The sequence below is a fragment of the Populus trichocarpa genome, chromosome 3 (assembly GCF_000002775.5).
Source record: "Populus trichocarpa isolate Nisqually-1 chromosome 3, P.trichocarpa_v4.1, whole genome shotgun sequence".
NCBI classification, from domain to species: domain Eukaryota; kingdom Viridiplantae; phylum Streptophyta; class Magnoliopsida; order Malpighiales; family Salicaceae; genus Populus; species Populus trichocarpa.
This window is the reverse complement of record NC_037287.2, coordinates 10,809,648-10,820,596: the sequence shown is the minus strand read 5'-3', so window position 1 is coordinate 10,820,596 and position 10,949 is coordinate 10,809,648. Positions and strand designations below refer to the sequence as shown.

At 34.9% G+C, this 10,949-nt stretch overlaps 2 protein-coding genes across 2 annotated transcripts; one reads left to right on the top strand and one right to left on the bottom strand.

Annotated features, from left to right (window-relative positions):
* Positions 1 to 759: 759 nt before the first annotated feature.
* Positions 760 to 5,844, bottom strand: LOC7471651 (ubiquitin carboxyl-terminal hydrolase 3). Its single transcript, XM_024596646.2, has 9 exons — positions 5,627 to 5,844; positions 4,901 to 5,032; positions 4,465 to 4,503; positions 4,001 to 4,106; positions 3,125 to 3,183; positions 2,888 to 2,962; positions 1,917 to 1,965; positions 1,727 to 1,803; positions 760 to 1,141 (listed from the first exon to the last, which is right to left on the bottom strand). The coding sequence occupies exons 1-9, from the start codon at positions 5,699 to 5,701 to the stop codon at positions 1,055 to 1,057; spliced, it is 699 nt and encodes a 232-aa protein (XP_024452414.2). The 5' UTR covers positions 5,702 to 5,844; the 3' UTR covers positions 760 to 1,054.
* A 632-nt stretch (positions 5,845 to 6,476) lies between these two features.
* On the top strand, positions 6,477 to 10,590 carry LOC7461992 (carbamoyl-phosphate synthase small chain, chloroplastic). The gene is made up of 10 exons (XM_002304265.4): positions 6,477 to 6,750; positions 6,905 to 7,037; positions 8,187 to 8,275; positions 8,350 to 8,410; positions 8,522 to 8,589; positions 8,697 to 8,825; positions 8,912 to 9,018; positions 9,110 to 9,457; positions 9,751 to 9,916; positions 10,314 to 10,590. The coding sequence occupies exons 1-10, from the start codon at positions 6,615 to 6,617 to the stop codon at positions 10,361 to 10,363; spliced, it is 1,287 nt and encodes a 428-aa protein (XP_002304301.3). The 5' UTR covers positions 6,477 to 6,614; the 3' UTR covers positions 10,364 to 10,590.
* Positions 10,591 to 10,949: the final 359 nt, after the last annotated feature.

Genomic DNA, 10,949 nt, shown 5'->3' with positions numbered 1-10,949 from the left:
ATAATTTTTATATTGAGTTGATTGGAGATTGGATATGAAGTTTTGCCTAGGTTCAATTTGCATGGGATTTTCACAGTGTTAAGGAAAGAATTTTAAGCTTAGTTGATGCTCGGTTTTGAAAAACAAAATTTGAATTGAAGTTTTAAAGACCAAATTCAAAACTTGCCAAACTTGCCAAATGAGGAACTAATTTGAACAGAATTTTTTTTTTTGTTGGCATGTGTGAGGGAGGCTGCCACATTGTGATGCCAATTGACCTCTAAAGGCAACTTCCTTGGTAGCTTTGGAATCATCTCGGTGAAAAAAATTCTAAACTCGACGATGCATGTTAATAAAAAATCTCCAGTTTAGCTTCCTCTCTTCTTTGCTTAATTATCACGTCTGACTCTCTCCAAAATAACAAAATAAATTGTGAATTTTTTTATGTTAAATTTAGTTTTGATTATTTTTTATTACTATTTTTAGCAACAATATTTTTTTAATTTTATTTTTCAATATTAAATTAATAGAAAATCGAATTTCGTTATTATTTTTGTTTGTTTTTCATAATACTATCTTGATTTCATCACCCATGTCATAAGTTTAATAGATTCATCCAAGTTTAGCCAAGTTTATTTAATGGAAGTCATGCAAGTTAAATTACATTGCTAAAAATAAAATTCATAGATTTTTCATGCATCATCCCTAAAGATATTGGCTGTATGAAATTCTATATGAAGACCAAATCAACTCACTCGAGTACAGCTGGGGGGCATCGAATTGAGTCTCATAATAAAAAGGTTTTTATTTTTTGGTAAAGCAGGCGGAGTTTTGTGCTAAAATGTTTAATGGAAATAGTTAAAACGAAAAGATTTCAGGTGCAGAGATACCTAGCAACATTGACGACAGCTGGAAGAACTAAATAACATGTTTGGTAGAATGTGAAGTGATGAAAAGAGGAAATGTGCATCTGTTATCCCTTTCCCTTCCATTACAATATATTCTACCCAGCATTGCCTAAAATTGCAACCATCTGCGCCTGGATGAGATCAAAACACCAACCTTGGACTGAAACCTAAGCTCTCTTTGAAATTGCAATTACATTAAAGTTGAGCGAGCCAGGATTTTTCTCGATCATGCCTTGTATGACTTTAGCAGCATCCTGTCATGCAATAAAGGTCATTAAAATACATACAAACTCAAGGGTTACATGCATGTTCATTCCTTGACGTAAATTACTTTTAAAAAATTTCCAGATTAAGGCCTGCCTGCAGCATAGTATTGGAAGGGTTTGAAAGTTCAAAAAACTGTCATGACCCACCAAAAGGCTGAGCACAGGACAAACAGCATAGAGTTGACAAGACAGGTTTGTTGAATTTTAAAGCATAAAGGGAGAGTCTTGTTCTTAGCTCAGAACATCTTCAGCAGCATGGCCTCTAAAACAAAAATTTTGTGCACCAAAAAACTTTCTAAGCCACAATATTCAACGACTTCCACTTAGTAATTAAAGCAATAACCCTCTCAGTGCTTAAAATTATCATTTGTGCTTCATTCTAATTGTTTCAATATTTCTATTACCCAAAAACATTTATCTATAATGTTCCCTTCCCAGCAATCACATACTCTAAACGTTTATACAGACAACAAAATACACTACACATTTATCTCTAATGTTCCCTTCTTAGCAATCACGTACACTAAATGTTTAAAAGAACAATAAAATAAACTAAAGGATTGTAATCTATACCTGTAGCAAGCTGCCTGGTGAGGATGCACCATGAGATATTGGCCCAGATTTTCTTCCATCAAGCTCAAAAAGTTTTCCTATGTACAACATAACTATGATTTAGGATCATGAATTAAGAAAATCACATTTTTTCTTTTTTAATGCTTTAAACAAGCATAGAGAAAGAGAAGTCAATTATTTTAGTATTTACCATCTACACAGGTGAAGCAGATAAAATGAGTGTCCACATTTTCCGTAGCCTGCACAACCAACAATTAACAAGAAATCAAAAGGAATGACCTCAATCAAGCAAAATGAAGATGGAGCAAAAATATTGCTACTTTTCAACAAAGTTTATTGATTTTGGTCATGGAGTTTCATTGCAGAGCCTTTACAACCATTGCTGCCCATTATTCCCCCATCAAACATGAGAAATAATGCCATACCTGCAACTTCACATATTAAAAACCCAAGCCCAGACTTTTTCCCCAATGAACATAGTTTCATCCTACGTTTCTCCCAAAGTCTGTTCATCAGCCCATCTTTCTAGCTCTTTCAAGATCCAACCTCTTCTTCATTAATTTCTCCAACTCCATCCTATTCTCCAAATTAAACTGGTTAAAAACCATGAAGATTTCATTGAGCTTCAAAGAGCCTATTTGCTGAATTTTGCCATGGGTCAGAAACTCATGTAGTTATGACATGTTTCTAACACAGGTAATTGACCCAATTATGCTAGCTCGAGGCAAACAATTCTCATCTAACCTCCAGAGCTCCAACTCAGTTCTTTAGCACCCATGCTTAAGGTTCTTAACTCTATGGAATATAGTAATCATTATTTTCTCCAGTAAAAAACATAAATACTAACAGCCTTATGTAAATTTCTTAACCAGCATGCGCATTAAAAAAAAAAACTTCCTGTACATCAATTAGAATAAGATAAAACCTTTATCAATTTGATCACTTGTTACGGAAACATAGCTTGATTAAATACTATGATCTATTACTGTATTATCTAATCATCATAGGGGTTTCCTGCCCATGCCAAGAATAAAAGTAAAACAGAGTAAATAAGAAGGCTTATTCTTCATGCCTCCTTGTTTATAAATACACATGATATCACCAGATAAAATACAACATTCCATCGCCAGTCACTAAAATTGTAATTACCAAAGCACTCACCTCTGTATCACCTCCTGTGGCCGCTACAGAATGAGCATCTTCCATTTCTCTGTCATTCTCAAGGAATCTTGCTCGCTACATGAATAAAATGAAGATGTCACAAGGAAGAAAAGGATGCAATCATAAGATTCATCATCAAAACATCAAAAACTCTATAGACATTAATTTTTTGGGGCAGAAGAAGGGAGACAGAGCAGCAGCAGAATAGCCAAAGACAAAAAAGAACTAAAGTAAAACCTCCAATGGATCCATGTTTGCAGTTGATTTGAAAAATCTATCGAAGAATGACCCGTCAGCTGAAAATAAAAGGTTATACAACAAAAAAATAAGTAATAGTTAAAGTGACAAGGACTTCAAATCATGTGGTAATGATCCTGATAATATTGGAAGATGCATTGAGTCCTTAGTTCACAACAATTCACATTGACAGGAAGTATGAATTCACAAAAGACGGCATGCTTCTCAGGTGAAAAAACACTCATTGTTGATACTGAATCAACTAAAACATTAAAAGTGCCTGGGATGGCAAGTTTACAATCACACAATGGCTATTTATGCCATTTGGAGATAGCAAACTCATAGATTTCCGCATGATCCAAATTGTCAAAACAAGAAAGGCAAATGGTTGAGAATGCTATCACATTGCATGGCAGAATCCATGCAGTGAAAAGTACATATAGATATAACAGTATAATAGATCCTTCCATGTGATTCAGAAGCAAAGTCTTGTTGCCCTCTATGCAAACTGTCAGAATTCATCCTATATATTCAAAATCTAAAACAATTGAAACCACTCACACGGATGATTTGGAAGCAAAGCCCATCTGTATCCAATTCCTGATGTTTTTTACTCCACTGATTCCCTTCAAGGCTCTCACCAAATTAAACAAGAAGCCTTTTCTTTGATCAATTTTATTTATATTTATTTTGGGGAGCTACGGGCATTCAGAACTGGTTATGAAATGCATATTGAAGCTTTTAAGAGCTTTGATATCATGATTTAATTATATAAACAGGAGGGAAACCTTGTGTTTTTTTTCTACAGGGGTGGGGGTGATTCCAGGACTATATTTCAGTTTTCACTTGCTAAAACAGATGGCATGAAATACTTACCGAGCTTGATCTCTGAAGTGATATTCCCAACAGCATGAAGGAGTCCTATTGTTCCGCAAGCATTACCCACGGTTTGTTTCATGAAATAAACTTTACTGCTTGGATCCTACACCCAGAACACCCAGAACACATGAAGAAATGGCAATTGAATTATCAAAGCAAAATGAACCAGAAGTCAAGAACATTCTATTTGTGGACAAAGCAAAGTGAAATAAATTGTGGGCAAAAGGTAAATGCATTTGATAACAATGCTCAACATATAAACCTTGGATCTTTGACACACAATGGGAGCATCTGACTGATTAATTCTCTATATCATTTCCCATAAATTTTACAAGTCCGGTTGAATAATTCAAAATTTGTCACTAAGATTGAACAAAAAGAATTCTAGTGACAAACATGATGCATGCCGATTAACGCAAAGAAGTTACATTCAACCTATGATCAAATGCCACTGTACTCACCGTTTTAATGCTTTCCTGCTGAATTCTCTCAGCTTCGCTCTGGATTAAGAAATAAGATTTTCCCAAAATCAGCAGATTCACACTAGCTTTGCAACATGCAATAAAGTACATCATTTGGGGAAATTAAACTTCATTTGCTAAAAAGGTCATGATCAAGAAAGGAGTTTAGAAGTCTAGCGGATGTGGATGGTTGTTGCTCTTGAATCTACTAAATCTAACTCATGAAAAACTATTAAATATACCTTCAGCAAACACGAAAACTTGAATTAAAGAATTCCGAAGATATTCAAGAGAAATCATAAAAGCAGAAGGAAGATAGGAAGGAGGAGCTGTTTTTACACGTTAGTGTAGATGCATAAGTAAAAAAGAAAATCCACATAGCAGTTAAGTACAAGAAAGGCAGTCACAACAGAACTTGGCAAGAAAGAACAAAAACCTGTGCTGTTATAGGATATAGAAACAAAACAGCAAGTACAGGCTTTGGAACCATTTCCAAGAGTTCCTCATCCAAGCCATAAACATCACAGCACTCTGCTTCATCCAGTGGAAGTCCTAGCCCCCAAAGAAACTGCACAATGACAAAAATATCAGCACAGATTCAATGAAGAAAATGTGAAAAAAGAGAGACAATCTGAAATGGAAATGGCATTTCAGTAGCAATCTGTAAAAAAAATTATTTTTATTTTTCCTTCTTAAGAAGAAATCAACTAAACCAAACTGATCCTCTATGCCATTAAATTCCATTTCACAACCATTTCGTCAATGTTTTCTCAGCAACCAAACACAGCACAGCACACATAGGAAGAAAAAAAAAAGAGAGAGCATCTCTAATCACCATGAAACAACAAAAACCAATCCAATCATTGAGTAAATTCCTCTCGAAACCAAAAATACCCCCTTCACTCTTCTCAAACCATAAATCAAGCAGAATCAAATCATTCACAAAACCCTAACTGACCATTTTTTAGTTTGAAACAATAATAATTATCAAACAGATTCTAAACATTACTTCTTTTCTTTTTCAAAAAATTTCAGTGGCTGAAAACAAAATTAGTAATATATTATCTCTTCGATTCGAAGCATCCAATCAATCAGACATATAAGAAATCAATTATTTTCAAAATAAATAAAAAAATAGAACGTTACTGGTGTAGTAGGGTACCTGATTCATAACATCAGGGTTAGCTTCAAGAGGAAGCCACCTCTTAGCACCAGCACTTTCATCGATAGTCGTCATTTCTCTCTAGCTTTCTAATCCTTCTCCTTTTCTCTTTCTCTCTGTATATATTTTTTAAAATTAGAATAACGAAAACAAACAGAACGGAAAAAAAAGAGAGTGAGAGAGAGAATGAAAGAAAGAGAAGAGCAGATGCTGTTTTTTGTTGCTAGACTCTTTTATACCTTGCTTGCTGGCTACGACGGATAGCATGATGCAAAAAGGCTTTCGGATAGTTTTTAATTTTAAAGGTTAGTAAATTGAAAATATATTAAAATAATATTTTTTATTTTTTAAAAATTATTCTTGATATTAGTAAAAATAATAAAAAAATAAAAAAATTTAAAATAAAAAAATAAATATTTTTAAAATATGAAAACAAAATCGGTACTGTTTTTGCTGGTGTAACCATTAATAATTAAGGGTGATTAAAAAAATAAAAAAACCAAGGATATTCAACCCATCGTGTGGACTGTAGTAGTGTCCTTGGTATCCTTGGACTTATCCATAATTAGGCCCATTATATATGAAGCCTAGACCCAAATCAAACTCCCTCCAGCCCATGTTACAATTTTTTACTTTTGAGAACCAAACAAGGATAGAGTGGACACAGCAAATGCTTGCAAACTCGACATATTCTTCTATATAATGGGCTTTAAGCCCGAAATTAAAATAAATGAAATCTTACAGCCCAAATCAAGCCTATACTCTCTAAATAGACTATTCATAATGGGCTTTATGCCTAAATTTAAACAAATGTAATCTTACAAAGCCCAAGTCAAGTCTCTCTCCATCTATCAGCATCTTTCACTGCCAGCAAAAAGAAACACAAGGGTTTATGCTGTCTCTTGGTGATTAAAGAAAGCCAGAGGCAGCACGCACGCACGCACAGAAGCTAAAACCCAAACAAAACAGACACAGAAAGAGAGAAAGAATGGAGCTTGCGATAAAAACCCCTATTGCCCCAACAACACAAAACTTCTTAAAATCAAAACCAAAGGTGAAATCTTTGAGGGTTTTCAGTCTCAAATGCGTATCTTCTCTTTCTTCCTCAGATGGTGCTGCCACTGGTAAAAATCTCTTCTGTTTTGCTTACCCTTTATCTTCTTAATGTTATTTTTTCTGGGGTTACTCTAAATTGTTGATTTGTTGTTTTAACTGAGTGTAATGTGGAGAATGCGTGCATGAAAATGTGAAAAATTGGGGGCTTTTTTGTTTTTTTAGGTGTGGTGGAAAGACCTTGGAAAACCTCAGATGCTAGATTAGTGCTTGAAGACGGTTCAGTTTGGAGGGCTAAGTCATTTGGTGCTAGAGGAACTCAAGTCGGTGAAGTTGTTTTCAATACTTCTTTGACAGGGTAAGATTTCTTCATCTTTTTCGTAAAGAATTGAGTTTTACAGCTTGTTTGAAATCAATTCTTAACCGAATTCAATTATAGTGGTTGATTTGAATTCAATTAATAAATAAGATGAATTCAATTATAGTGTTTAATTTGAATTCAATTAATAAATAAGTTGAATTCACATGTTTGTTTGAAAGAGATGAAATTCAATTCATTTTGTTTTTTATATTACCCTCATTACTATTATTTTATTTCTTTAAAGTTCTCTCTCTTTAAAAAACAGATGGGTACATGGGTATTTAAAAAAAACTAGTTTTAACATTAAATTACTTCTCTTTGGAATTGTAAATTAGAGGGGTTGACCTCTGATTTACTTTTGTATAATTTTTAGAGATTGAATTCTATTTGGAATTCAATTCTTAATACTCAAAATGATTCCAAACATGGGATTTCATTAAAAGCTCTGAATTGAATTCAATTCAAAGAGTTCCAAATATACTGTAAATGATTTTTTTGGGGCTTTTTTTTATAGTATTATGATCTTTTAATATTGTGGAGTATTTCCGTTATGATATGCTAGCTTGAGTTGAGTCAGTAAAAATAACCTTGATGTAAATCAGATTTTGTTTTTGACAAGGTAGAGTTTTCCTCAGTTTCAAAATTTTAGGTTTGAAACATTTGGTCTGAGATTACTCTAGCTTCGTGTATTTAGATCTGAACTGACACATTCACCATAATATCGAGCTGAGCTTAGACATTGACCATTTGAAGTGGTAGAATAAAATAGGATAATTGTCAGGTCCTCCCATCCTAGGAATTCTACTCTGTTATTTGGTTTAGATAGAAATCCTGTAAAAACCGATGTCTGAGGTGCATTAAGGGACAGAGAAGGGGTTTACCATTGATGCAGGTACATTAAGCGAAGGCATATGTGATACCTATTTGAAGGCCAGTCAAATGGCAATAAGCTGATTGGTTCAAGTCTTAAATAAGTTCTGTAAACTCTACAAAGATGCATGCCAATTCAAAGTTTTTCCAAAAGCTAATGCAGCATTACCATGGTGGCTTTCCAAGCCTATGTGAAGTGCAATGTCTGTTTCAATTGTTAAAAATTTTGCATTATTCATTATTTGAGTATATATCTCATATTTATTCACATTCTAGGTATCAAGAAATCCTCACAGATCCTAGTTATGCTGGGCAGTTTGTTCTTATGACAAACCCACATATTGGGAACACAGGGGTAAATTTTGGTAGGTGAAATGGCCTTCAATTCTTGTCAGTATATCACAGGAGTATATATCTGATTTGATGTCTTGCATACCAGATGATGAGGAATCAAGGCAGTGTTTCCTTGCTGGTCTTGTTATCAGGAGCTTAAGTATCAGGTGCTGTTTCTTCTTCCAGTGCTTTCTAATCAGCTCCATCTTCACTTGGCATATCTAGTTTTGCATCTTTTGTTATTATGTTTGTTGAAACTATCTAATAACTGGATTCAGTACGTCGAATTGGAGGTGCACAAAAGAACTTGGTGATTACTTGCTTGAAAGGAACATCATGGGAATATGTATGTTAAATTTCACTTTGTTGATACTCTGTTTTCTGATTATTGTCCTGCTTTGCTTGTCGTTAAATCTTAACCTTTCTACTTGATGCTGTTTCAATATATGACAGATGATGTTGACACACGTGCAATCACCCGCAGATTGAGGCAAGACGGAAGCCTTGTCGGTGTCCTAACCACAGAAGAATTGAAGACAGATGAGGAACTTTTAAAAATGTCTCGCTCATGGGACATAGAAGGTAAAAGATTTAGTTTAGTTGACAGATATGGTTGTGAGTATTGCTGAATATTGGCAGTTCTCACTTTTACTGGTTCAATTTTCCAGGTATTGATTTGATAAGCGGTGTCTCTTGCACTGCCCCTTATGAATGGGTTGACAAAACAGATCTAGAGTGGGACTTTAACTGCGAGGGAAGAGGAGAGATTTACCATGTTAGTATGACTCGCCATAGTTTGTTTTCAGTTGAAGATCTTTGTTTACAAGTTGATCTTACTCTTTCTCATGCTTATTCTTGGATTGAAGGTCATTGCGTATGATTTTGGGATCAAGCATAATATACTCAGACGCTTAGCATCTTATGGCTGTAAAATCACTGTGGTGCCTTCAAATTGGCCAGCATCAGAAGCTCTAAAGATGAAACCAGACGGAGTTCTTTTCAGCAATGGACCTGGAGACCCTTCTGCAGTTCCTTATGCTGTTGAAACAGTCAAGGAATTGCTGGGAAAGGTTCCTGTTTTTGGAATTTGTATGGGCCATCAGTTGCTTGGCCAGGCATTGGGTGGTAAAACCTTTAAGATGAAGTTTGGCCACCATGGAGGAAATCATCCCGTCCGCAACCTTCTTGCAAACCGTGTAGAAATTAGTGCCCAGGTGAGTTTGCTCAGCAGTGACCTGTTTAAATAAATTTCCAATATTTGAATGGTGAAAGTCATGAAAACATCTAAAGCAGGTTTGATTTTTACTAAATGCCAAAGTTAATTCATTAGATATCAACGAATAAGCATGATGATATTATCCCCCATGGATTTTCAACTCAATGTTTGAATTAGAAATTAGAATGCAATGGTTAAGACTGTATGTGCGCATGGTTGCATGCATTTAGGGAGAGCTCTCCTTTTATTCCATTCTAGTCACATTCTAACATGCAACTGGTAATGTGGCAGAATCACAACTATGCAGTTGACCCTGCATCACTTCCCGAAGGTGTGGAAGTGACGCACATTAATCTTAATGATGGAAGCTGTGCTGGTCTTGCTTTTCCTGCGCTAAATGTCATGTCTCTACAATACCATCCTGAGGCATCACCAGGACCTCATGATTCAGATTCTGGTAATCAAAGTCCTCTCTTTTATTTTACTTGTTCCTTTTCATTCCATTTCTTGCCTTTCTATGCACAACATAAAATTACTTCTCACTATATAGCTGACACAAGTAGCTATTGCAATTCTGAAGCAGCTAATGCAATTCTCAAGTAATTCCTCTATATTACTGAAAGGGAGAGGGAGATAACAATGCTTAATTAAGTCCTATCCTCGCTTCATTTTAGCTTTTCCCTCTGCCCACAAGTGAAGCTGGGTGGTGTTTAATCATTTTTCTTCTTGTTGATGATGATGCATCATCATTGCATCATGATCAACATTGTCGTCATCTTCACCTCAATGCTTATATTAAAATATTGGATGTAATTTCGTGCTCAGCATATCAACCTAGTGCTTTCTTGCTGCAGTTTTTGGAGAATTCATGGAGTTAATGAAGAAAGTAAAACAAAAGGCATAAGCAGAAATGTCTCTGATTGTGGGAAGAAGAGACGGTGATAATCTCAGGGTTGTCTTGCTATCAGTTTTGTTGGTCTGTACGAAATAGCCGAGATAATTTATGTTTTTCCGTTGTTGTAGACCATTAAAAAAGTTCCGTGGGCTCGAACGTACCATGTAAATTGTCATAGATTTATAATGTCCTATATTTGGTTTTGCAAGAGATTCGATGAATTTTGGCGTGCACAACGATTTTCTTTTCCCTGATTTCTGAAGAGCAACGCAGAAAGACATTTCCGTGGGTTCATGACGGTAGAAGCTTTTTCAAGTTTCAAGTTTAAAGAGTATTCTTATATTTATTATAAAATTATATAAATTAAATCTTGGAGTTTTTTAATATGGTTTTTTTTACAAGAAGTAAACTTTTGAGTTAAAATTGTTTTTTTACAGTAATAACCTGCATTAATGTGAGGCTCCAGACAGATAGAGCTCATGTCATGACATAGGACCGAATTCAGTAGTAATGGAGATATGGTCAAGGTGGGGCGGGATTTGCTTCCTTGAAGTTACTTCATGCTAAAGAAAAATAGAATGATGAACCTTTTTCT

Coding starts and splice junctions, on each gene's coding strand:
- LOC7471651 (XM_024596646.2), bottom strand. CDS start 5,701: ATGACGACTATCGATGAAAGTGCTGGTGCTAAGAGGTGGCTTCCTCTT. Junction 3,184..4,000: donor CACTTCAGAGATCAAGCTCG/GTAAGTATTTCA, acceptor TTTTATTTTCAG/CTGACGGGTCATTCTTCGAT. Junction 2,963..3,124: donor CAAACATGGATCCATTGGAG/GTTTTACTTTAG, acceptor TTATTCATGTAG/CGAGCAAGATTCCTTGAGAA.
- LOC7461992 (XM_002304265.4), top strand. CDS start 6,615: ATGGAGCTTGCGATAAAAACCCCTATTGCCCCAACAACACAAAACTTC. Junction 7,038..8,186: donor TTCAATACTTCTTTGACAGG/GTAAGATTTCTT, acceptor TTCACATTCTAG/GTATCAAGAAATCCTCACAG. Junction 8,411..8,521: donor ATCAGGAGCTTAAGTATCAG/GTGCTGTTTCTT, acceptor AACTGGATTCAG/TACGTCGAATTGGAGGTGCA.